Source organism: Cervus elaphus, chromosome 33 (genome assembly GCF_910594005.1).
Source record: "Cervus elaphus chromosome 33, mCerEla1.1, whole genome shotgun sequence".
NCBI classification, from domain to species: Eukaryota; Metazoa; Chordata; class Mammalia; order Artiodactyla; family Cervidae; genus Cervus; species Cervus elaphus.
In genome coordinates, this window is record NC_057847.1 from 32,071,657 (window position 1) to 32,097,875 (window position 26,219).

At 37.4% G+C, this 26,219-nt stretch overlaps 1 protein-coding gene across 3 annotated transcripts in view; it reads right to left on the minus strand.

Annotated features, from left to right (window-relative positions):
• Positions 1–18,217: 18,217 nt before the first annotated feature.
• Positions 18,218–26,219, minus strand: part of XIRP2 (xin actin binding repeat containing 2) — a 73,949-nt gene continuing 65,947 nt past the window's right edge. For 2 of the 3 annotated variants that reach the window (XM_043894486.1, XM_043894485.1), the window contains 2 exons: positions 24,757–24,890; positions 19,945–20,125 (listed from right to left, as the gene is read on the minus strand). In XM_043894486.1, coding sequence (XP_043750421.1) covers positions 24,796–24,890 — 95 coding nt within the window. In that variant the 3' untranslated portion in view covers positions 19,945–20,125; positions 24,757–24,795. Of the gene's footprint in view, positions 20,126–24,756; positions 24,891–26,219 lie in introns of all 3 variants that reach the window. The other variant, XM_043894487.1, reaches the window with a different exon arrangement.

Consider the following 26,219-nt stretch of genomic DNA (forward strand, 5'->3'; position numbering starts at 1 on the left):
CTAACATTTGGATACACAGTCTGGGAGTACAACCGCAGTTCTCTCACAGGTGTTGCTTTTGCATATTATCAACATGGTCTGTGATTGATACTTTGTGTTTAATCCAAAAGTGATCCCAGAAAATACCTTTATCCATTTCCATATGTTATTCTAAAACAGTATGTACAGTGGCTCAAGTTTTAGATTTAGATTGGCTCTTCACATTTTTTTTCTTCAAAATTTATTAAATGCCTACCATATGCCTAACTTATTGCTGGAATTTGAGGAAATGTGGAGAGTAAAATTAGACCTAGTCCTGTCTTTGTAAAGCTTCCAGTCAGTGTGGGAGGGATGAATAGAATGCCACTTGCATTCATCAAATAATTTATTAAAAACATGGAAAATGATCAATACAAATGTGATTTGTGCTAACAAGAATAGACGAGTTTCCTAAGCAGTAAAAATCAATTGGATTTGGTGAAAGATTTTAATTGTGAATGGATGAAAAAATAAGAATATAAACCATGAGTCCTAGTTTTTTTTTGTTTTGTTTTTTTTTTTAGTAACTGGATGTTATAACAGAGTCTGAGATAGGAAAGAGCAAAAGAGACCCAAGTTTAAGGCTGGGGGTACGGAGTGGGTAATGCTCTAATTCAGACATGCTGGATTTAATGTGCCATTGAAATACCCGAGAGAAACCGTCAAACTGGCAGTTGTCTGTGGTTCCAGGATTCAGAGGAAAACTCAGGTAAGGTAATATGAACGTGAGAGTCACTGATACTGAGAAGAAAATCAAAGCCTTGGGCATGGATAAAATTGCTAGGAATCATAGGTGAAGAAATAAAAGAAATTAGTAAAACATTTTGAGTAGCTATAGCATGGTTATAAGAGTTATGTTAATAGACACACACTTGCTTACAAGTACTATATCTACATTAACAACACACCAATGAAGGTATTAACAAAGAAGAGAAAAGTAAAATGCATAGTCTGAAAGTTACAATTGGTAACATAAATGTTATCCAAGTGATAAATATTTATCCAAATAATGTTGTTATTAACTTCTAACAATGACGTATTCAGAGTTGGTGATTTTGACAGCATTAAGACTGGATGTTCTGGCTTGCTAAAAACAGGCTGAAGAGCATAGAAAAGGGCTGATATTGATGTTTTTGAAATTTGGATATTAACTGTTAAACACATATTCAGAGGAATCTTGCAACATTTTGGTTACATCAGCCAACTTATCTCCAACCATGTTCTGGATTCCATTTTTTCCCAAACAAGTCCCTGACCTCGGCAAAACTTTAACTTTCCATAGGGCCCAGCTACTCTTACAATTATCTACATTTAGCCTTTAATTGTTGAATGATAATTTCAGGTTTTTGTTAATCCCCCCACAGAGTGACAGTGTTTAATAATGGCCACTCCATTTCTTTTTCATGGTAGTAGTTGCTATTTTTCCTACACATCTGAAATATCTGACATATGGTACAAGTTAAGCACCTACTTCAATTAGTACAGCCGTTCTAGATCAGTGATGCTGGGATTTTTAACAATTGCACTGCCATCTTGTGCCCAGTCTCAGGCAGCAAATATTTCGGCTCCAAAATATCATGCCAGTGTCTGTGTTCTGGGGTCATTCCTAGTACCAGCTGGTCCAGGTGGGTTCTCAGAGACATTGATTCTGAGACAGAGATTGATGTGGTAATGGTTTATCAGGGTGTGCTCTTGGTACCAAGAGAAGGGAAGGGATGGGGAAGAATGGAGATTGGACAGAAGTTGAGTTGTGATGCAGGCTCAGTGGAGAGCTCAGCCAGCCCTACAGGGAGATTCACACTGGAGTGACCCTTCAGAGTTGTGCCAAGTTGTCCTTGAATTCACCACTTATTGAACACAGTCTGTGTTGAGGGAAGCGACTTTCTTTAGCTAAAGCAATCCTGGCATGGGACTGAAAGTGGAGGACTTGCTGTGGGCAGTATTTCCAGCTTTGGGGAAAGCAAGTCCCTCTTCCTGTAGGGGGAATCTTGGCTGTGCATTGTAGAGTCCACAACCATATGAGTCCATCAAAATGTGATTATGGCAATAGGAAGATAGTTTACCTTTCAAAGTCCCAAATTTCTCACAAGTTTATTTACTATTATTTTGAAGTCCTCTAATTTAAGAGACTCTTTGTGGCTATACATTTTCCTGGGTTGGTTCCCTCTACATCTATAAACATCAATTCTAATTAGTATTTTTTGTTTTTTAATTCAAGTCTGAGATGTTATATGGAAGATACCATGAGTTATTCTTTAAAAAATCACCCTGCCACCATATACTGAGTGTGCTTAGTCACTCAGTCATGTCTGACAGCCTGCCAGGCTCCTGTATCCATGGGGATTCTTCAGAGAAGAATACTGGAGTGGGTTGCCATGCCCTCTTCTGGGGATCTTCTCAACCCAGGGATGGAACCCAGGTCTCCTGCACTGCAGGCAGATTCTTTACCAGCTGAGCTACCAGGGAAGTCCCAACAAATACTGAGGGTTCTATAATATTTGCAGAGTGGCTGTTGACTGGGTCCTGCCACAGTATGTACTTGTCAGGCTTTCTATCCATCAGTTTACATTTACAAAGAAGTACTATATGAAAAGGTAATGACCACATTGCAGACATTCTATGACTATTACTTTCCCTCTGTCACTTCATTTGCAAATAAATACTTACAGTTTTAGTTTTAAAATTTCTCATAATATTTTAGGGAGGAAACATCCATGATAAATGAACCTTGTTAGGGAGCTTAAATTAGCCTTTCCAAAGTACTCTGTCAAAGCTGAGATTAAATTACCTGTGGCTCAGATGGTAAAGAGTCCGCCTACCAATGTACGGATCCAGGTTCGATCTCTGGGTCAGGAAGATCCCCTGGAGGAGGGCATGGTAACCCACTCCAGTATTCTTGCCTGGAAAATCCCATGGACAGAGGAGCCTGGAGGGCTACAGTCCACAGGGTTGCAGAGTTGGACATGACTGAGTGACTAACACACACACAAAGTCCTCTAGCAAAGTTGAGATGAAATTACTTTTAGATTACATTTATCCAAAAATATTTCTTGTCTTTTATTAAAGAGAATTTCCAGGGCATTGAGACTGAACTCTTCAGCACTCTCATATACTCTCATGGCTCTTGTTTTGAATCTGAGTATTACATTCATGGTCTATTTGTGATCTCCATGTAAATTTGATTTTTCTAAAGTAAGATTTTATATTACTGTTAATATATGCAGATTTAAAAATTTTACCAGATGTGGCAATAACTCTTGGTTCTCAATACCATTTCCAGAGAGAAAAAAATGCATTGTACTTTTCTTTCACTGCAACATCTGTGATTATCTTTCTATAAGTTCATTTTCTTAGATATGGGGAAAGTTTTCTCCTCCTCCATTGGCTTATAACTAATAGTTATTAAAACATAGCAGAGAAGGTATACTTTTTCTATCCTCAAGTTCCTAAAAAAATTAATATCCCTTTAGAAATTACTCTAGAGATGTTTATAGAAAACTGTTAATCTAGGGGAAAGTATGGTGGATGCACAAGATTGTCGCACATCAGAGATGGGGTAGTGGGTGTACATTCTGAAGTTTCATTCCACTGTGGGAAAATCATTGTCCCAAACCAAAGAATGTGCTGTCCAGAATTCCAAATATGTCACAAGGATTGATTGAGTGAAAGTTGCAAAAGATAGCTCAGCACAGTTTTCTGGGTAACATTACATTTTTATAAGATTCATTGGGAGGTCCAGTCTTGAAAAAATAATGCAAAACCCCTTATATGCTAAGCTCTGCTATCGTATAGACTCCTTTGGTAAAGCACTCGTCTATCATAAACCCATTTTGATTGCTTTGAAAGAGAATTATGTTCCTTGAAATATTAATTTTTATAGCATAAATCAATGAACGGTTCTATGAAGACCTACAAGACATTTTAGAACTAACACCCCCCAAAAAATGTCCTTTTTGTTTTAGGGGACTGGAATGCTAAAGTAGGAAGTCAAGAAACATCTGGAGTAGTAGGCAAATTTGGCCTTGGAGTACAGAATGAAGCAGGGCAAAGGCTAACAGAGTTTTGCCAAGACAACTCACTGGTCATAGCAAACACCCTCTTCCAACAACGCAAGAGAAGACTCTACACATGGACATCACCAGATGGCCAACACTGGAATCAGATTGATTATATTCTTTGCAGCCAAAGATGGAGAAGCTCTATACAGTCAGCAAAAACAAGACCAGGAGCTGACTGTGGCTCAGATCATGAACTCCTTATTGCCAAATTCAGACTTAAATTGAAGAAAGTGGGGAAAACCACTAGATCATTCAGGTATGATCTAAACCAAATCCCTTATTATTATACAGTGGAAGTGAGAAAAGATCTAAGGGACTAGATCTGATAGAGAGAGTGCCTGATGAACTATGGATGGAGATTAGTGACATTGTACAGGAGACAGGTATCAAGACCATCCTCAAGGAAAAGAAATGCAATAAAAAGCCAAATGGCTGTCTGAGGAGGTCTTACAAATAGCCGTGAATAGAAGAGAGGCGAAAAACAAAGGAGAAAAGGAAAGATATACCCATTTGAATGCAGAGTTCCAAAGAATAGCAAGGAGAGATAAGAAAGCCTTCCTCAGTGATCAGTGAAAAGAAGTAGAGGAAAATAATAGGTTGGGAAAGACTAAAGATCTCTTCAAGAAAATTAGAGATACCAAGGGAACATTTCATGCAAAGATGGGCTCAATAAAGGACAGAAATGGTAGGGATCTAACAGAAGCAGAAGATATTAAGAAGAGGTGGCAAGAATACACAGAAGAGCTGTACAAAATAGATCTTCATGACCTGGATAATCGTGATGGTGTGATCACTCACCTAAAGCCAGACGTCCTGGAATGTGAAGTCAAATGGGCCTTAGGAAGCATCACTATGAACAAAGCTACTATAGGTGATGGAATTCCAGTTGAACTATTTCAAAATCCTCAAAGATGATGCTGTGAAAGAGCTGAGCTCAATATGCCAGCAAATTTGGAAAACTCAACAGTGGCCTCAGGACTGGAAAAGGTCAATTATCATTCCAATTTCAAAGAAAGGCAATGCCAAAGAATGCTCAAACTACTGCACAATTGCACTCATCTCACACGGTAGCAAATTAATGCTCAAAATTCTCCAAGCCAGGATTCAGCAATAGGTGAACCATGAACTTCCAGATGGTCAAACTGATTTTAGAAAAGGCAGAGGAACCAGAGATCAAATTGCCAACATCTGCTGGATCATCGAAAAAGCAAGAGAGTTCTAGAAAAACATCTATTTCTGCTTTATTGACTATGCCAAAGCCTTTGACTTTGTGGCTCACAATAAACTGTGGAAAACTCTGAAAGAGATGGAAATACCAGACAACCTGATCTGCCTCTTAAGAAATCTGTATGCAGGTCAGGAAGCAACAGTTAGAACTGGACATGAACAACAGACTAGTTTCAAATAGGAAAAGGAGTAGGTCAAGGCTGTATATTGTCACCCTGCTTATTTAACTTATATGCAGAATATATCATGAGAAACGCTGGACTGGGTGAAGCACAAGCTGGAATCAAGATTGCCGGGAGAAATATCATTAATCTCAGATATGCAGATGACAGCACCCTTATGGCAGAAAGTGAAGAAGAACTAAATAGCCTCTTGATGAAAGTGAAAGAGGAGAGTGAAAAAGTTGGCTTAAAGCTCAGCATTCAGAGAACTAAGATCATGGCATCTGGTCCCATTTCTTCATGCCAAATAGATGGGGAAACATTGTAAACAGTGGCTGACTTTATTTTTTTGGGCTCCACAATCACTGCAGATGGTGACTGCAGCCATGAAATTAAAAGACGCTTACTCCTTGGAAGGAAAGTTATGACCAACCTAGACAGCATATTAAAAAGCAGAGACATTACTTTGCCAACAAAGGTCAGTCTAGTCAAGGCTATGGTTTTTCCAGTAGTCATGTATGGATATGAGAATTGGATTGTAAAGAAAGCTGAACACTGAAGAATTGATACTTTTGAACTGTGGTGTTGGAGAAGACTCTTGAGAGTCCCTTGGACTGCAAGATCCAACCAGTCCATCCTAAAGGAGATCAGTCCTGGGTGTTCATTGGAAGGACTGATGATGAGGCTGAAACTGCAACACTTTGGTCACCTGATGGGAAGAGCTGACTCATTTGAAAATACCCTGATGCTGGGAAGGATTGAAGGCAGGAGGAGAAGGGGATGACAGAGGATGAGATGGTTGGATGGCATCACCGACCCAATGGACATGAGTTTGGGTAAACTCCAGGAGTTGGTGGTGGACAGGGAGGCATGCTGTGCTATAGTCCATGGTGTTTCAAAGAGTTGGGACACGACTGAGTGACTGAACTTAACTGAACTGATAGCTTAAATATATATGTGACGTAATTCTGTGATATAAATTAGAAAAAATTATTGGGAATTTTCAGGGAAAATGGAATGAAAAAATTACTGGGAATTCATAATATTCATAGACATATTTTAAAAAATCAAGGTAAAATATAATTATTGATGTTATGGGCTGAGTTGTGTACCTCTAAAACAATATGTTGAAGTCCTCACACTCATTATCTGGAAAAGTGACTATATTTGGATGTTGGATCTTTGAAGTGGTAATTAATGTAAAATAGGTTATTAAGATGGACCCTAATCCTGTATAAATCGTGTCATTAAAAGAGGAAGAAATCTGGACAGAGATCTATACAAAACAAAGACCATGACAGAGAGAAGATAACCATTTAAAGCTAAATAGAGAGGCCTCAGACAAAAAATTGTTTCCAACTTTATCTTGGACTTCAGCCTCCAGAACTGTGAGATTTCTGTTATTTAAACAACTCCATTCTGTGGTAATTAGTAATGGCAGCCCTAGCAAACTAATACCCTGTTGCAAAAACAAAAAAATTTGTTGAATTTGGATTTGTGTGTTTATCTGTACTTTAGGTCCTAAAGCTTGCTATTTATTTAGCTGATTTTGTCATAATTAGAGTGAACCAATACTCATTACTAAATAAAGCAATACTTGGACTTCTTAAATATATCTGAATTAAAAAAATTTTTTTTTGGCATGTGTGTCTTTTCTTTTTTATTGAAGGATAATTGCTTTACAGAATTTTGTTGTTTTATGTCAAACCTCAACATGAATCAGCCACAGGTATACATATATCCCCCCCACCCCCCCACCCCCACTTTTGAAACTTCCTCCCATCTCCCACCCCATCCCACCCCCTCTAGGGTTTCCTGAGACATACAACAAATTTCTGTTGGCTGTCTATTTTACATATGGTAATGGTTACTCTTTACATACATCTCACCCTCTCCTCCTGTCTCTCCATGTTCATAAGTGTATTCTCTGTGTCTGTTTCTCCATTTCTGCCCTGTAAATAAGTTCTTCAGTACCATTCTTCTAGATTTCATATATGTGCATTAGAATATGATAATTATCTTTCTCTTTCTGACTCACTTCACTCTGTATAATAGGTTCTAGGTTCATCCACTTCATCAAAACTGACTCAAATGCATTCCTTTTTATGGCTGAGTGATATTCCCCCATGTATATGTACCACAACTTCTTTATCCTTTCATCTATCGATGGACACTGAGGTTGCTTCCATGTTCTAGCTATTGTTAATAGTGCTACAATGAACAATGGGATACATGTGTCTTTTCCAATTTTGGTTTCCTCAGGGTGCATGCCTAGGAGTGGGATTGCTGGGTCATATGGTGGTTTTATTCCTAGTTTTTAAAGGAATCTCCATATCGTCTTTCGTAGAGGCTGTATCAATTTACATTCCCACCAACAGTGCCAGAGCATTCCCTTTTCTCCTCACCCTCTCCAGCATTTATTGTTTCTAGACTTTTTCATGATGGCCATTCTGACCGGTGTGAGGTGATATCTCATGGTAGTTTTGACCTGCTTTTCTCTAATAATGAGTAAACTCCGGGAGTTGGTGATGGACAGGGAGGCCTGGTGTGCTGTGATTCATGGGGTTACAAAGAGTTGGACATGACTGAGAGACTGAACTGAACTAAACTGAATAATGAGCAGTGTTGAGCATCTTTCCATGTGTTTGCTAGCCATCTGTACGTCTTCTATGGAAAAAAGTCTGTTTAGGTCTTTTCCCCACTTTTTGATTGCATTGTTTGTTTTTCTGGCATTGAGTTGTATGAGCTGCTTGTATACTTTGGAAATTAATCCTTTGTCAGTTGTTTCAGTTGCTATTATTTTCTCCCATTCTGAGGGTTTTCTTTTCCCTTGCTTATAGTTTCCTTTGCTGTGAAAAAGCTTTTAAGTTTAATCAGGTCCCATTTTTTTTACTTTTGTTTTTATTTCCATTACTCTAGGAGGTGGGTCATAGAGGATCTTGCTTTGATTTATGTCATCAAATGTTCTGCCTAAGTTTTCCTCTAAGAGTTTTATAGTTTCTAGTCTTACATTTAGGTCTTTAAACCATTCTGAGTTTATCTTTGTGTATGGTGTTAGGAAGTGTTCTAATTTCATTCTTTTACATGTAGCTGTCCAGTTTTCCCAACTCCATTTATTGAAGAGGTTGTCTTTGCCCCATTTTATATTCTTGCCACCTTTGTCAAAAATAAGGTACCCCTAGGTGCATGGGTTTATTTCTGGGCTTTCTATGTTGTTCCATTGGTCTATATTTCTTTTTGTGCCAGGACCATACTATCTTGATGACTGTAGTTTGTAATATAATCTGAAGTCAGGAAGGTTGATTCCTCCAGCTCCATTCTTCTTTCTCAAGACTGCTTTGGCTTTTCAGGGAATTTTGCATTTCCATATGAATTGTGAATTTTTTTGTTCCAGTTCTGTGAAAAATGCCATTGGTATTTTATGGGGATTGCATTGAATCTGGAGAAGGAAATGGCAACCCACTCCAGTGTTCTTGCCTGGAGAATTCTGTGGACAGAGGAGCCTGGTGGGCTGCTGTCCATGGGGTTGCACAGAGTCAGACACGACTGAAGAGACTTAGCATTCATGCATGCATTGGAGAAGGACATGGCAACCCACTCCAGTATTATTGCCTGGAGAATCCCAGGGACGGGGGAGCCTGGTGGGCTGCCATATATGGGGTCGCACAGAGTCAGACACGACTGAAGTGACTTAGCAGCAGCAGCATTGAATCTGTAGATTGCGTTTGGTAGTATAGTCATTTTCACAATATTGATTCTTCCTACCCGAAACATGGAATATCTCTCCATCTGTTTATGTTGTCTTTGATTTCTTTCATTAGTGTCTTATAATTTTACATTTATAATTGTATAAGTGTACAGTTCTTTTGTGTCCTTATGTACATTTATTCCTAAATATTTAATTCTTTTTGTTGCAATGGTGAATGGGATTGATTCTGTAATTTCTTTTTCTGATTTTTCATTGTTAGTATATAGGAATGCAAGTGATTTCTGTGTATTGATTTTGTATCCTGCAAATTTGCTAAGTTCACTGATTTACTAGAGCTCACGTAATTTTCTGATACTACCTTTAGGATTTTCTATGCACAGTATCATGTCATCTGCAAACAGTGAGAGCTTTACTTCTTTTTCTATCTGGATTCCTTTTATTTCTTTTTCTTCTCTGATTGCTGTAGCTAGGACTTACAAAACTATGTTGAATAACAGTGTTGAAAGTGGACACCCTTGTTTTGTTCCTGATCTTAGGGGGAATGTTTTCAGTTTTTACCTTTGAGGATAATGTTTGTTGAGGCTTATCATATATGGCCTTTACTATGTTGAGGTAGGTTCCTTCTATGACCATTTTTTTTTTTGAAGAGTTTTAATCACAAAGGGGTGCTGAATTTTGTCAAAAGTTTTTTTCTGCATCTATTGAGTTTATCATATGATTTTTATCTTTCAGTTTGTTAATGCGGTGTGCCACATTGATTGATTTGCATATATTTAAGAATCCTTGCATTCCAGGAATAAACCCAACTTGATCATGGTATACGAGCTTTTTGATGTGTTGCTGAATTCTGTTTGCTGAAATTTTGTTAAGGATTTTTGCATCTATATTCATCAGTGATATTGGCCTGTAGTTTTCTTTTTTTGTGTTGTCTTTGTCTGGTTTTGGTATCAGGGGTATGGTGGCCCCGTAGAATGAGTTTGGGAGTGTTTCTTCCTCTGCAATTTTTTTGGAAGAGTTTTAGAAGGTTAGGAATTAGCTCTTCTCTTCTCTAAATGTTTGATAGAATTCTCCTGTGAAACCATCTGGTCCTGGGCTTTTGTTTTTTGGGAAATTTTTGATCACAGTTTCAATAATTTGATTCTTCTCTCTTTTTTTCTTGATAAGTCTGGCTAAAGGTTTGTCAATTTTGTTTGTCTTCTCAAAGAACCAGCTTTTAGTTTTTATTAATCTTTACTATTCTTTCATTTCTTTTTTATTTATTTCTGCTCAGATCTTTATGACTTCTTTTCTTCTACTAATTTTGGATTTTTTTTTTTTGTTCTTTTTCCAGTCATTTTAGGTGTAAAGTTAGGTTGTTTATTTGATGTTTTTCTTGTTTCTTGAGCTAGGATTATATTGCTATAAACTTCCTTCTTAGAACTGCTTTAGCTGCATCCCATAGGTTTTGAGTTGTCATGTTTTCATTGTCATTTGTTTCTTGAAATTTTTTGATTTTCCTTTTGATTTCTTCAGTAACCTGTTGGGTATTTAGAAATGTGTTGTTTAATCTCCATGGATTTGTGTTTCTTACAGTTTTCTTCTTGTAATTGTTATCTAGTCTCATAGCATTGTTGTCGGAGATTTTACTGAGGTTTGATTTGTGACCCAAGATGTGGTCATTCCTGGAGAATGTTACATGTGCACTTGAGAAGAAGACGTATTCTTCTGCATTTGCATGGCATGTCCTGAAGATATCAGTGAGATCCGTCTCATTTAATATATCATTAAAGACATGTTTCCTTACTAATTTTCTGTTTTGATGATCATCCATTGGTGTGAGTGGGGTGTTAAAGTCTCCTACTATTATTGTGTTGCTGTCAATTTCTCCTTTTATGTCTGTTGTGTTTGTCTTATGTATTGAGGTGCTGCTATGTTGGGTGCATAGATATTTATATTTGTTATATCATCCGCCTGGATTGATCCCTTGATCATTATGTAGTCTCCTTCCTTATCTCTTGTAATCTTTATTTTAAGGTCTATTTTGTCTGATATGAGGGTTGCTACTCCAACTCTCTTTTGCTTTCCATTTGCATGGAATATATTTTTCCATCCTCTCACTGTTAGTCTATATGTGTGTTTAGGTCTGAAGTGGGCTTCTTGTAGACAGCATATATATGAGTCTGGTTTCTGTATCTATTCAGCCAGTCTGTGTCTTTTGGTTGGTGCATTTAATCCATTTACATTTAAAGCAATTATTGATATATATATATATTTCTATTGCCATTTTCTTAATTGTTTGGGGTTGATTTTGTAGATCTTTTTTTTTTCTCTTGTATTGTTGACTATATAAGTCCCTTTAACATTTTTTGTAAAGCTGGTTTGAAGGCTCTGAATTCAACTTTTCCTTGTCTGAAAATGTTTTTATTTCTCCATCAATTTTGGATGAGATCCTTGCTGGGTACAGTAATCTTGGTTTAGATTTTTCCTTTTCAGTACTTCAAATATATTCTGCCAATCCCTTCTGGCCAGCAGAGTTTCTGCTGAAAGATCAGCTGTTAAGCGTATGGGGTTTCCCTTGTATGTTACTTGTTGCTTCTCCCTTGCTGCTTTTAATATTTTTTCTTTGTGTTTAGTCTTTGTTAGTTTAATTAGTATGTGTCTTGGCGTGTTTCTCCTTGGGTTTATCCTGTATGGGACTCTGTGCCTCTTGGACTTGACCGACTATTTCCTTTTCCAGGTTGACAAAATTTTCAACTATAATCTCTTCAAAAATTTTCTCATACCCTGTCTTCTCTCCTTCTGGGATCCCTATAATTCGAATGTTGGTGCATTGACATTGTCCCAGAGGTCTCTGAGACTATCCTCAGTTCTTTTCCTTCCTTTTACTTGATTCTGCTCTTCAGAAGTTATTCCCACCATTTTATCTTTCAGCTCACTGATTCGTTCTTCTCATTCAGATATTCTGCTATTGATTCTATCTAGAGTATTTTTAATTTCAGTGATTGTGTTGTTTGTCTTGGTGTGTTTTCTTCTTTAATTCTTCTAGGTCTTTGTTAATTGATTCCTGCATTTTCTCCGTTTTGTTTTCAGGCTTTTGATCATCTTTACTATCATTATTCTGAATTCTTTTTCAGGTGGTTTGCCTAGTTCCTCTTCATTTATTTGGACTTCTGTGTTTCTAGCTTGCTCCTTCATTTGTGTAGTATTTCTCTTCCTTTTCATTATTTTTTTTTTAACTTATTGTGTTTGAGGTTTCCTTTTCCCAGGCTTCAAGGTTGAATTCCTTCTTCCTTTTGGTTTCTGCCCTCCTAAGTTTGGCTCAGTGGTTTGTGTAAGCTTTGTATAGGGTGAGATTTGTGCTGAGTTTTTGTTTGTTTGTCTGTTTTTCCTCTGATGGAAAGACTGAGTGAGGCGGTATACCTGTTTACTGATGATTGGGTTTGTATTTTTGGTTTGTTGTTTAGATGAGGGGTCCTGCATAGAGTACTACTGGTCGTTGGATGATGCTGAGTCTTGTATTAAAATGGGTTCCTTTGTTTGTGTTCTCAATATTTGATACTCCCTAGGGTTAGTTCTCTGGTAGTCTAGGGCCTTGGAGTCAGTGCTTCCACTCCAAAGGCTCAGGGCTTGATCTCTGGTCAGGAACAAAGATTCCACAAGTAGTTTTTTTTATGGCATTAGGTGAGATTAAAACAAATATCCAAAAATGAGAAACCAAAGATGAACTCCAGACAAATTGCAGTTACAAAATCAGCAAATAATAATTAAAATAATGGAATATACACATATACATATACATCCATGAGCAAAGTCAAAACAGTCTAACAAAAATAAAGTACAGTAGATTGGCCTGGTGAATAGAGGAAATCAGAAATTATATTTACCAGTTAAGAACAAAACTAACTAAAGCACAAACTAGAAAACAAAGCTAAATCAAGGTGCCAAGTGGGGAATAAAGCAATGAAAACAAACCCAACAAATACGTTGAGAGGAAAATAAAGAAAGCAAAGAAGGAAAGAATGATATGCAAAGTTAAATAAAGGTAGATGAAGAAGATTTATATACATTAAAGTTTAACTACAAGGGGAAAAGAACAGTAGGAAAGGGAAGCAAAGGAATAAATGTAGAAAAAATATAATAGGTTTTAAAAAATTAAAATTATAAAAAGGAGAAAAGAAGAAAAAAAAAAAAAAAAACAGAAGAAAGAAAAAAGGGGAAAAAAAGGAAAACTTCACAGAACTGCCAAAGCCCAATGTAGAGGCAGAAGTTTATAACAACAGTAAAAAGTGTGACTGAACATACACATATACCTATACACCCATAAGCAAAATCAAAACAGTCCAACAGAAATAATACAAAAGATTGACCTGGCAAACAAAGGAGACCAAAAATTATATCTACTGGAACAAAACTAACTAAAGCACAAACTGGAAAACAAAACTAAAGCAAGGTGCCAATTGGGGAATAAAGCAATGAAAATAAAACTAACAAATATGTTGAGAGGAAAGAAAAGAAAGAATAGATATGCAAAGTTAAAGAGAGGTAGATGAAGAAGATTTATATACATTAAAGATTAACTGCAAGGGTAAAACAACAGTAGGAAAAGCAAACAAATGAATAAATGTAGAGAAAATAATAATAATAGGTTAAAAAATTAAAAATCAAAATTAGAAAAAGAGAAAAGAACAATTAAAAAAAAAAAAAGGAAAACTCTACAGAACTGCAGATGTTCAATGTAGAGGCAGAGGTTTATAACAACAATAACAAATGTGACTGAGGGGAAAAAAAGTTCAAAAGCTTAATTAGATTTCATAGTACCAATAAAATCAACTACTACAATGGTGGGGGGGGGGTGTGAAAAAATCCATAAGAATCTACAGAACAAGCCAACATAAGAAAAAGAGTTTTTCTTGAGTTGCTGCTTCAGAGTCCTTTATCTTGGTGAGAGTCACAGTCCACCTCACCTCCTTAGGATGCCCTCCAACACTGTGCCCATCTCTGGACCTGTTGTGGGGGCAGCTCAGACTCTAATCTGGTCCTACTCCTCTGCGTTCTCGCCTCCAGTGTCCACAGCTGTCAGAACTAGTGTGTTTTCTTTTGTGGGAGCTCTCAATGTCCTTTTACATATTCCATAGACACAGAGTCTGCCTAGTTGATCGTGTGGATTTAATCTGTAGTTTGTACAGCTGGTGGGAAGGTTTTGGGTCTTCTTCCTTAGCCACACTGCCCCTGGGTTTCAACCGTGGTTTTATTTCCACCTCTGCATGTGGTTCGTCCACTGGGGTTTGCTCCTGAGGCTGCCCTGGAGGATTTGGGTTTGCCCCTGTGAGGGCCAGTTCTGGAGGTGGTGCAGCTGCTTGGGCCACAGGGCTTCTGGAAGCATCAAGTACTCAGGGGGGTTTGTGGCTAGGGAAGCAGGAAATATAGTGCTTTAGAAGGGTATGGGAACCAGTATTGGCCAATACACTACAGTTTTCTTGCCTGGAGAACCCCCTCCCTGACAGAGAAGCCTGGCAGGCCACAGTCTACAGGGTCACAAAGAGTTGGACACGACCGACGTGACCCTGTGCGCATAGATGCAAGACCTTTTTTGTCTGTGGCAGCTCTGCCCCAGTGAGAGTTGAGCGTGAAGGTGGAGCAGCTTCTTGGCTTGTGGGGACCCTGGCAGTGCCAAGTGTGCAGGGACACAGACTGCCCCAGCCACAGGAGTTATGGCCCTATCAGAGTCTGTTTTCCAGCCTCTTGTAGCTGGCGATCAGAAGGTCCCTTTGGCCAGTCTTTCTCCATAGCTCTGTCCGTCCTGGAACTTAGAGGGCTCCCTTGCCTGGGGTCCTTCTCTGTTGTTCTGCATGTCAGGAACATAGAGGGGCCCCCCCGGCTGGGGTCCTACTCTGTAGATCAGTTCGTCAGGCGTTTGATGGGCCAGCCTCTCTACTGTTCAGCTGCCGATGCCGGCGTGTGGGGAGAGAGAGGCTATGGTGATGGCCTCACCCCCTATGCATGATTCAGCAGTATTACTTTGCTTCTATGGCTGCCAGACTTTGCTCCACAGGTATTTCCCACCACAATCTCCTCCCTCACATCCCACTGATCTGTCTCTCAGCAGTCAACAGCAGCACTCGCACTGGGATTGCTCCACAATCCCTAAACTCCAGCTCCCAGCTGCTGCGCCTTCCAGCGGACCTGTGTCCCTGTCTGGGGTATGTATGGCTGTGGCAAGGACTGTCAGATTCTCATTTCATTTAGGCTGCCACAGATCAGCTGTTTCACTCTTGGCCTTAAATGTTTCTCCTCTGACTCAGACAGTTGCCCCAATGTGGGGATTGGATCTCTGTTTCAGTTCCTCCACTGGCCGAGGGCAGGTCCAGTCCTACTAACGCTCCTATTTTCCCCCTTAGTTCCTTTCTCCTACTGAGTTTTGGGTGGTTCTATATATTCTTTTCCACTGATCAGGTACTCCTGTCCACTCCCAGCTGGTGTTCGGCATGCATTTCTGTGGCTGAAGGTGTCTTCCTGATTTATCCATGGAGAGAGATGTACTCCACGTCCACCTACTCCTCTGCCATCTTGTTCTCTCCCCAAATATATCTGAATTTTTAAAAAATCTTACATGTTACCCAAGGAAGGTGAGGCAGTCATAATTATTTCTGATAAAGAAGGTTTTAAAACAATATGTTGTTGTTGAATGAAGGTTAAACAAAAGAACAATTCATATTTTTCTATTGTCTTCCCTGATATCTACATTAGCTAATTTTAATCCCAAGTTTTAACATAACTGACAGTTATGTGGACTGGGATACCAAAATTAAATGAGAAGAATCCCAAGGTAGAAATTTTATAAAGCAAACCACTTTTGTAAAAGTGCAACTGACATTAAGGAACTAAATCTCAAGATATTGCTATCATCATTTATAAATTATTTTTTCTCTATGGAAACTTTTGTGTAATCTTAGCATATATTATCTCACAAGACGTAATTAAAGGTTATATGTGCAACAACTAGAATCCCAGATGCCACAACTAAAGATGCTGCATGATGCAACAAAGATGGAAGATCCCACATGCCACCACTAAGACCCAGTGCAGCCAAATGAATAATGTGTGCATGCTCAGTGGCTCAGTCATGTCCAACTCTTTATGACCCCAGCTCACCAGGTTCCTCTGTCCATGGGATCTCTTTGGCAAGAATACTGGAGTGGGTTGTCATTCCATCTCTAGTGGATCATCTCAATTTAGGGATTAAACTTGCATCTCCTGTGTCTCCTGTATTGCCAGGCAGATTTTTACCACTGAGCCAACAGGAAGCCAATAAATAAATAATAAATATTCCAAGAGTAGATAAAAAGTGGAATAATTCAATTTAAACAATAATTTTGCTATTGTAATACCACAGTTAACTGTTTTCTTTGCAGATTTCCACAGTACTCCATTAAACTGGGTAAATATATTCCCACAAAATGTATATGTTGAAGCCGTATTCCCAATGTGACTATATATGGAGGTAGGGTTTGTATTAGAGGTAATTAAGGTTAAATGAAGTTACTGGAATGGGGCCCTAATCCAATAGGCCTAATATCTTTACAGGAAGAGGAAGAGACATCAGCAGTACACCTGCATAGAGAAGAGGCCATGTGAGGACGCACTGAGAGGGCAGCTGTCTGCAAGTCAAGGAGAGAGGCCTTAGGAGAAACCAATCCTGCAGACACCTTGATCTTGCACATCCAGCCTTCAGAACTGTGAGAAAGTAAATTTCTGTTGTCTAAGCCAACTAGTATGTGGTACTTTATATGGCAACCTGGGTGAATAAATAATGTCTTAGGAACCTGTTGAGAACATGCTAAGAGAGAATTGTTATAATTTCTAAAAAGAATGAGTTTTCAACATTACATTTTGGTTTCATACTTGATAGGAAGGCAATGGTTTGTGCTTATGTAGAAAAATACAGGATAAGGCCTATTTCATATATGTACATTTTACGTCAACATGCCTTTTCATATTCTTGACGACAAAGGACCTTTGCCAACAGAGGTCTGTCTAATCAAAGCTATGGTTTTTCCAGCAGTCGTGTATGGATGTGAGAGTTGAACTATAAAGAAAGCTAAGTGTCAAAGAATTGATGCTTTTGAACTGTGGTATTGGAGAAGATTCTTGAGAGTCCCTTGGACTGCAAGGAGATCCAACCAGTCCATCCTAAAGGAAATCAGTCCTGAATATTCGTTGGAAGGACTGATGCTGAAGCTGAAACTCCAATACTTTGGCCACCTGATATGAAGAATTGACTTGTTGGAAAAGACCCCGATGGCTGGGAAAGACTGAAGGCAGGAGGAGAAGGGGATGACAGAGGATGAGATGGTTGGATGGTGTCACACTCAATGGATATGAGTCTGAGTAAGCTCCTGGAGTTAGTGATGGACAGGGAAGCCTGGCGTGCTGCAGTCCATGAGGTCTCAAAGAGTCGGACACGACTGAGCAACTGAACTGAACTGAAGTCACATGCAGTGGCTCATTTATATTTACATTATTTTTCTTCTCAGAATTATCACATGTATTTGAGGAAAGGAAAATTCGGAAGTGAAATTTTCAAAAGACAGTGTTTTGTAACAAAAATTAATATCCATTAAATAGGGTAAGAAAAATATCTGACAAAATGTAGTGATATCATTTATATGTTCACCAATTGCATATATAGTAAGCATTAAAAATGTGTGCCATAATTTTTTAAAGTAACTTCTAAAACCTTTCACATTCAGTTGATTTCTGATTATGAACTTCACATTATTTTGATGAAAAGTGATATGTTTTCATTAAATGTTTATAGGCATGTTCCATGATAGTTTAACAAAGGTAAATAAACAACCATAATAGTTCTTGTATCTTTATAAAAAGAGCAAAAAAGAGAAATAATATTTTATATTTTCTAAAAATACTGTGGCTCTGGCTTAGTATTTAATTTTTCCAGGAGTGTGTGTTTGTGTATTAAATGCTTGCCACAAGACAGATATTTCCTAAACCATGAAAACATACATGCTGAATGAAAATATACATGGAGAAAAGAGACACAAATGTTTTGGTTTGCACCCCAGGTGATTCAATTTTATTTCAGCAGAAATTATAGAGGAAGTGTAAGAATTGGTGATAAATATCAGAGTACAGAATGTCACCATGATGTTATCTGGCATGTTGAAAAAACAGAGCAATACACTTAAGTACCATTTGATAAGAAAACATTCAAGAATGTTTCATCTCTTGATTCCATTCAGACTAAAAGTAGATTCAAACCAATTATGAAAAACATTATCTAGTGTAATACAAGGAATTATTATATCCATGTGGATCCAATGGATATATTATACCCATTGTGATAGACATGAGATTTCTGAATGTTTACAAATTCGACAAAAGGTTATCAAAACCCCCAAAGTCTTCTTTCAGAACACTGATATTTCTCAGTGCCTGAGTGTGACTGCAAGTGGCCAGGGACATTCTACTCAGTGTCACTGTAGTGTCTATTCCTTTTAATTTGCTCTTCCACTGTGAGTCGTTCAGACTGGACTTCCACTCTGGGAAATGGAGGCTTGCCTGTAAATTCACAGCTCGGAGCATCAAAATCTGTGTCTCCTTTGACGTGTGCTGCTCCTATTGTTTGCCCATGCCAGTGTTTGATGTCCTTCCCCAGTTCTCTTAAATACGAACATGGCATATTTTTAATATGATCTACAGAATCTATTAAATTATGCTTAAAAATGTTCTCATTCCTTTTGGAAAAAGCAGCAATTTTCACAGTGTTCGAAAAGAAGAAATGTAGGTTTTTATTATTTGAGTGGTTTCCTTTGATGTTGAAAATATTTGTCTCGGAAGAGGGCGTTGAACTTTTCCCATCATTGAGGCCTGACCTGGGGACAGACTGGACAGGCCTGCCAGCAGTAGCTCTGTCAGTCTGCGTACTGAGAGTCATAGCCAGCACATTTCCTGAGTAAGTCTTTTCAGATTCAAATATACCAAGTAACTCCGAGAGTTTAGAAGCATTTTCTAAGTTTTCAATTTGATATTCATTTGCAGTGTAGTATGCTTCAGTTGACAGTGGCAATAGATTAGGAAATTCTAAAATAGATGTCTTCTGCCTGCAATTATTCAGATATGACGCTGCTACATAATTGTTATTATTATTCTTATTCAAATTCTCTTTACGATTTTCTGGTACCACCTCATCATCAGTGTTAGCAACCTGTAAAACTTCTGCACCATCAGCTTCATTAGCTTTTTCATTTTTCTCTTTCTCAGCACTCTGCACAACCGCATTATTGTTGTCATTAAGATCCATTTCACTTTTCCTCTTATTCTTTGTATCTTCGGCCTCATTCACCTTATCTTGTACATCCTTATTTCCTTCCTTCTTCTCTTTTCTTGCTTCATATGTTTCCATTTCTTTGATTCCTGTAATATCTTCTTTCTGACACATGTGGATGGATTGCAGGCATGGCTGAAGGAAAGAAATGTTATCTCGTTCTTGTCCTTTATTTTCCACAGTTTTCATGTGTTCTATCAGTGATCCACTTTTAAATTCAGCAAATGTAGGGGATGTCATTTCCGGTGGCCATTTAGGTTTACTTATTTTGAACTCTTCCTCAAGGGGGAAGGTTTTCTTAGGTATCTCCCTGGAAGGAGGCCAAATGATTTTTAATTTTCCCCTCTTTCTACATTTTTTCAAATCATCCCTTTGCCCTTCACTGTTACCAGCATCTAAATGTTTATTAAGTTCTCCAAGCATGGGGGTATTTTCCACATTGTTTTCATACATATTTGGTTCTTCATTAGGAGTAAAGTCAACTGAGCTGCTTTGATTTTTGCAGTTCCATCGATCTTTATGTTGTTTGTGTCCAAAACCTTCATCATAATTTCCTTTTGATTTGAAAAGTTGTTTAAAGTGAGGTTTACAATATATTTGTCCATGAAGTGAGGCATAATTTCCCAAACTGTCAAAAAGAAAAAACATTTTTTAACATTTTATATATACACTGCAAATTCATAGAGTTAGGGAATTGATTATTTCAAGCAATGAATCAGAGATTGAGTACAATTAACTTACTGGCAATAGGAACATGCCTATTAATTGAACACTCCTGTTAGATAATATTCACCACTAATGCCCCCTATAATACTTGTCTTGCAGTACTCAGAATTTCATGCTGTATGTCAGGTACTGGTACAAAAGGTGCTATAGTGTAATGCATATGTAGTTAAGGATGATGTAAAATGGTAGGACTAAATCTTTGCTAACTTGGAGAATTGTGAGGGGTTGCAGTTTTCAACAAATCCTGAATAGCATACAAAAATTAACTATTTGAACTTCCTAGTTAACTGAATTTTGAATGAATGAATTGGAAAGCCTGTCCATGCAATTTTTTATCTTGTCTCTTTGGAAATATTAACAAATAGAAATGCCTGTTAAAATTAACATCACATTTAGTCAAAGGCATCAGCATCATTTTTTAATATTTCTGAATTGCTACATAAAAATGGAGAGAAAAACTAAAAACCCAAGGATAAAATTACAACAAAACTAAGTGACAAGGTATCGTCATCAACCTCAAAATACAAGGAGGTAAGGACAATCCAACATCAGCTACAAGACTAGCGTAATAGTCGCATGCGTACGGATGACAACAGAGGGAGAAAGGAAGGTGTCTGATGGACCTGAAGGTATGAGACTACAAAATAGTCAGTCACTATTTCCTGGAAAGTATCACATGCCAATCGGAGAACAGCAGCTCAAACTGGGAGAGGTTTCGGCATTTCAATAGCCAGTGAGAGTGCAAAAGCCCAGTGGCAGGAAAGTCTGAAGAGGCTGGAGAAATTAAACTCAAAACTGACCCACTGGGATCCTTTAGATCCTACACTGTGAAAAGCAAACATGGGAGTGGAATCAAAAGTGAGGTGAACAATGATGACAGAAATCAAAAGGTCCCAGTCAACATGAGCGAGAGAATTCAAGACAGGAAATCCCAGGAATCAAGGCACCATAGTTTTTTGAAGAGTATAAGAAAATTAGAAGAGGTTGTGAAGTTGGGAAAACCATCTTGAATTTTGCTTCCTTCCAAGATTTGCGTAAATTAGCTTCATATAAAAATAAGCAACAGCAAAGTATCAAGGTCAAACAGTGTATAAAGTTATTATAAGAAGTGAAAGAATAAGGAGCATCATCATTGTAGGCAATGAAAACATGGTAGAAAAACATGTTCTTGAAACATCAAACTTTTAACCTACTATTTCAAAATGAGCTAAAAGACATTAAGAAAATGATAAAAGACCCAAAAGAACAGCATGAATTGTAATTAGAAAAAGTAATAAAGAAGGTGTCCAGTATCAAGAAGAAAGTAGAAATAAAAGGAAAAGTCAAGCATGTCAGCAATAAAAACCAAACTAAAAGAAAAACAAGAGCAAATCAATAGGAAACAACTTAAGAAAAATACAGTTTTCCTGGTGCCTCAGATGACAAATAATCTGCCTTCAATGTGGGAGACCTGGTTTCAGTCCTTGGGTTGGGAAGATTCCCTGGAGAAGGGAATGGCAACCCACTCCAAGTATTCTTGCCTGGAGAATTCCATGGGCAGAGGAGCCTGGTGGGCTACAGCTCATGGGGTCACAGCGCTAGACACGACTGAGCAACTAACACTTTCACTAAAGAAAAATAGGAAAATTAAAAGATAAAAAATGTATAATCATAAATGAAAAATATATAGTAGGAGTTCCTGAATAAGAAAATAAAATTATGAAACAAGTTAAATACTAAAAAGCTATCATTTAAGGAGCATTTCCCAATATAAAAAAGAATGAAATTACATACTGAAAGATCACAAATTGTTATCTGCATGTAAGAACTAAAGGAATAAACTTCGCATGAGCCTTTTCTAAGGAATCTACTTGAAAATAAGCTTGAGCAACCATAAGGACTAAAGAAATGTCAACATAGGGATTGTGGGTTAGATTAAATACATTGTTATATATAAACTGAGATGAAAGGAGGGCACACCGGGAGGTACTGTAACATGTAACAGCTACATACAATGACACCAAAGACCCAGTACAACTATTTAAAAAAATGGGGTGTGAGTGATCAGTGGAGCAAATACATTTTTTAATGCTTTGACAATCAAATTAGTGGTGCTGATGGTTTGTTTTTCTAAATCTGTTGTTCAAATGAATATGGGATAGTCTAACTCTGTTATCTGCTTTATCTTTGAGAACCAGAAGCCCTGAAGTAGAAGAAGATACAGCTGTCACAGAGAAGAGGCTAAGCAAAAGCCATGAAATTCTGAATTCAGTTTGAAAACATCACTATGAATTCCTATTTTTTTCTGTATATGTAAATATTCACTAGATCTTAACACTGAAAAGCTTAGAAATAGTGGTCAACTCAGTAGAAAGGGCGTCAAAATTATAGTCTTGAAATATTTTACATTTCTCACTAGAAGAAACTAAGGCTCAGAGAAATGACTGATTCTGCATCCGGGCCAGTAAATGTATAAGATGAGCATGGGATATCTAGTCCTATCAGATAAAGAGGAAGTTATCACAAACAACTTGGGTTCTGTCAAAAGGACTCAGGAGACAACTTGAAGTAGCTTCCACGGGCCAGGTATAGAATAACTGGAGTTTCAGTAATGATGATAATTGTTTGTGTAAATGTGTAAATCGGTGAGTTTATAAAGACATTAAAATACCTTTCTTATCTCTAGGAGATAAGAAACTATTAAATTGTTAAATAAATAATTGAAACATTGACAAAACTGATAAATAAAGGAAAAGAATTATGGACTTCTTCTGCCTTTTTAAAAATTAACTGTATCACCGTGTAACCAAATACCAAATACAGGGAAGCAGCTTCTGTGAAAATATTCTAATAATAAAAAATAAAGAACAAAATTTGAGTATAGGCATTTTGCAGACATCATTGAATGGATACAGGTATTACAAGCTTCAACATCTGCTATGTCACAAAAGGAGAGAAAAACTGACATAATGTGTTAAGTATATTCTTGTCAATACTCCCTATGTTCTTCCAAAAGGAATCAAATCTTGTTTTAAACTAGAATTAATCTAGAACCTGGATTCAGCTGACAGCTTTTGAAAATACAGAGGATAACGGAGCATATGAACTGCAGTATGAGTGTGCATTCAGCAGTTCCATACTGTGCAAAACTCCACAGGGCAAATGTCCTGGGTCTTTCACAAGTGAACAATAAGGAATGAAAGGAATGGATGGAGAGCCTATAGATTGTTTAAAAAAAAAAAGACTTGAAAGATATTTTTAAAAAAGGATAAAACCAGAGTACAGAATTTAAGAAAGCACATTTGGGTAAATAAAACTGTAAAATGCAAGGAAACAATTACTACAAAGGATGATATTTACTCACAGGCAAGAGACTGGCTATGTTTGCATAGGGCAAAGGAACGGCTAGCAATGTGGTATTTCTTGATCTTGATAGTGTTTATGAAGTGTTCACTTTATAATTCAGTGAGCCACATATTTGCTTTTCTTGGTTTTCTGTATCTGTGGGTTTTATATGTGTTGTACTGTGTTTAATTGCTCAGCTGTGTCTGACTCTTTCTGACCCCAAGAACTAGGGGTAGCCTACTAGGTTACCCTACTCCATGGGGATTCCCCAGGCAAGAATAGTGGAGTGGGTTGCCATGCCCTCCTCCAGGGGATCTTCCTGACCCAGGGATTGAACCCAGGTCTCCCGTATTGCAGACAGATTCTTTACCATCTGAGCCAGCAGGGAAGCCTGGGTTTTATATAGTGCTTTTAAAAAATAACAGTCATTGAATAAATATTTTTGAGTCCTTATTATATGTTTGGGTTTACTTGGTATTGACAAAACAAACATTAACACATTTCCTACAGCCAGGGACAATTACACTAGACTGTGTTAGAATGGATTGAGCACAGGAGATGCTGCGATCCATATACAGGGGTAAAAGCAGGTCACTTCAAAGACATAAAGTCTCAGTTGAGGTCTGAGGAATGATCTGGGGGTGAGGCATGGGAAAACTCCAAGGAGCAGCAACAACATTTGGAATCAGCTAGATGTGAGAGAAAAAAATGACTGAAGAACTGAAATTCAGTCTTCATGAAAAGCAACATACAACAGGAGGGATGGGTGTTGGGAGATGAGAAAGGTTGAGATACTGAATTGCTTCCTAATTCATATTTATATGTTAATTTGGGGACTAGAAGAAGCCATTATATGTTGAAAACTAGGAAGTGATCCCAGATTTGCATTTTTAGAAAGATCATTCTGCTCACACAATGGAGCATGGCATTGGGAGAGGTTGGTGGTGGTGAGAGTTATTTCTCTTATCTATGTGATCTTCATGCTTGGACTAAAGGGACCCTTCTGAAATTTTAAGAAAGCAAAAACATCAAAAGGAAAAAAAGGTAACAGCCATCCTGAGCAACATAGAAAATGACCACATTTCCATTTGTTGTTTTAACTGATGGCAACAGGATTTGGAAAAACTGACGTCTTTGTAGAGACACGATGTTATAAGTACACTGCAAGCTCTTTGAATATTTGTGCCCCAGGCCACAAAACAGCTTTACCTCAGTTTACTGTTGCAGTGGTGGCAGCGGAAACAGGATTTATGAAAACTCTGCCTGTCTGCTACTAGGCGCTCCATTGGATACACCCTCTTTTGGCAAAGTACACATACTTCCTGGTCTTGGAGTTGCAGTTTCTAAAAGTAAAAATGTATAAGAGCTTATGTAATACTGTTTTCAGTCACATTGTAAAAACAAAACAAACAGTAACAGCATATTAACTGGCCATGCAGTTAGTGTAGAAAGCTCTAACACAACTGGTCTCGATGTTCCTTCTCTGGATGTGGGGCATCTGCCATTAGGCTTAAGGTTCTGGTACAATCAACCTTATTCTGGTTTCTCTACTATTTATACATGGTACAAGTTAATTTTTATTATTTTTGGAAATATACATGAGTAAAATGTGTTCATTAGCTTTAATACACTGAAAAGAATATATAGGAAAATCGGCCATGAGGAGACCTCCTGAGACCACTTATCATTCTAAATGACTGAACTTTCCATATATATAAAAGTTTATACCTAACTTGGTCTAAAGTTTTATTCTTTAAAGTATTCTGTAGAGATTTTCTATAATATATACATACATTTTTTCAGCTGATATTTTATTTGTTTAGGTATTTTCTTGATGACTTACTGTTGACTCTGTGACACCAATTCTTAACAATAAGAGGAGACTCCTAAATACACTGAACTATTCAGGGCCATTTGTCCTCAGTCTAAATAGCTTAAGATTTCAGGGCTTTGGGGATTCTTGTATCTGCCTCTTATGATTTCCCTACCTCTACCAAAGTCACATGTGAATGCCAGTTCCTATGAGTAATCGTAGTTAAATTACCAAGTGTTTGCATAGTTATATTAGCAGTGTTTGCAAAGTGGTTCAAAACCGACACAACTTTTGCCAGAGTATTGTTTTGATTCTCACAACTATTCTGTAAGAATAAGCTTTTGTAGTAGTTTTATATATGAGCATATATGTGCACTATTCTTTATATAAATAAATATTATATACACACACTTTAATGTTTTGATGCTCAATTTGGGCTACTAAGAAATCTCCTTTGTTTATTTTGTTCTAATAGGAGACACACTTCTATATTTAACACCAGTTTCCTGGCATTTTTTATGTCTTTTAGTTAACAGAAACTAAAATTGAAATTTGAAATTAGACAGCTTTGCTTAATTATGCCAGAAGCCAGTACATTAAGAAATCGTATTAACCTGATAAAGTAGACACATATGTTGCAAATATGATAAGGGCAGAATTATTAGTTTCAGAAGTTTTTATTTTTAGGCTTGCTATTTCTTTCAATCTATCCATAATAATGGGCTACATTAATTATGTTAAATCTTTTTATTGTGAAGCCTCATTAATTGTAAAAAGGAGGAAAATATAAAGAAATGAGCTGTTCTCTGATGTTAAAAAATCTGTACTAAGTTCATGTGTTTTAAATCTCTCTTCTTCC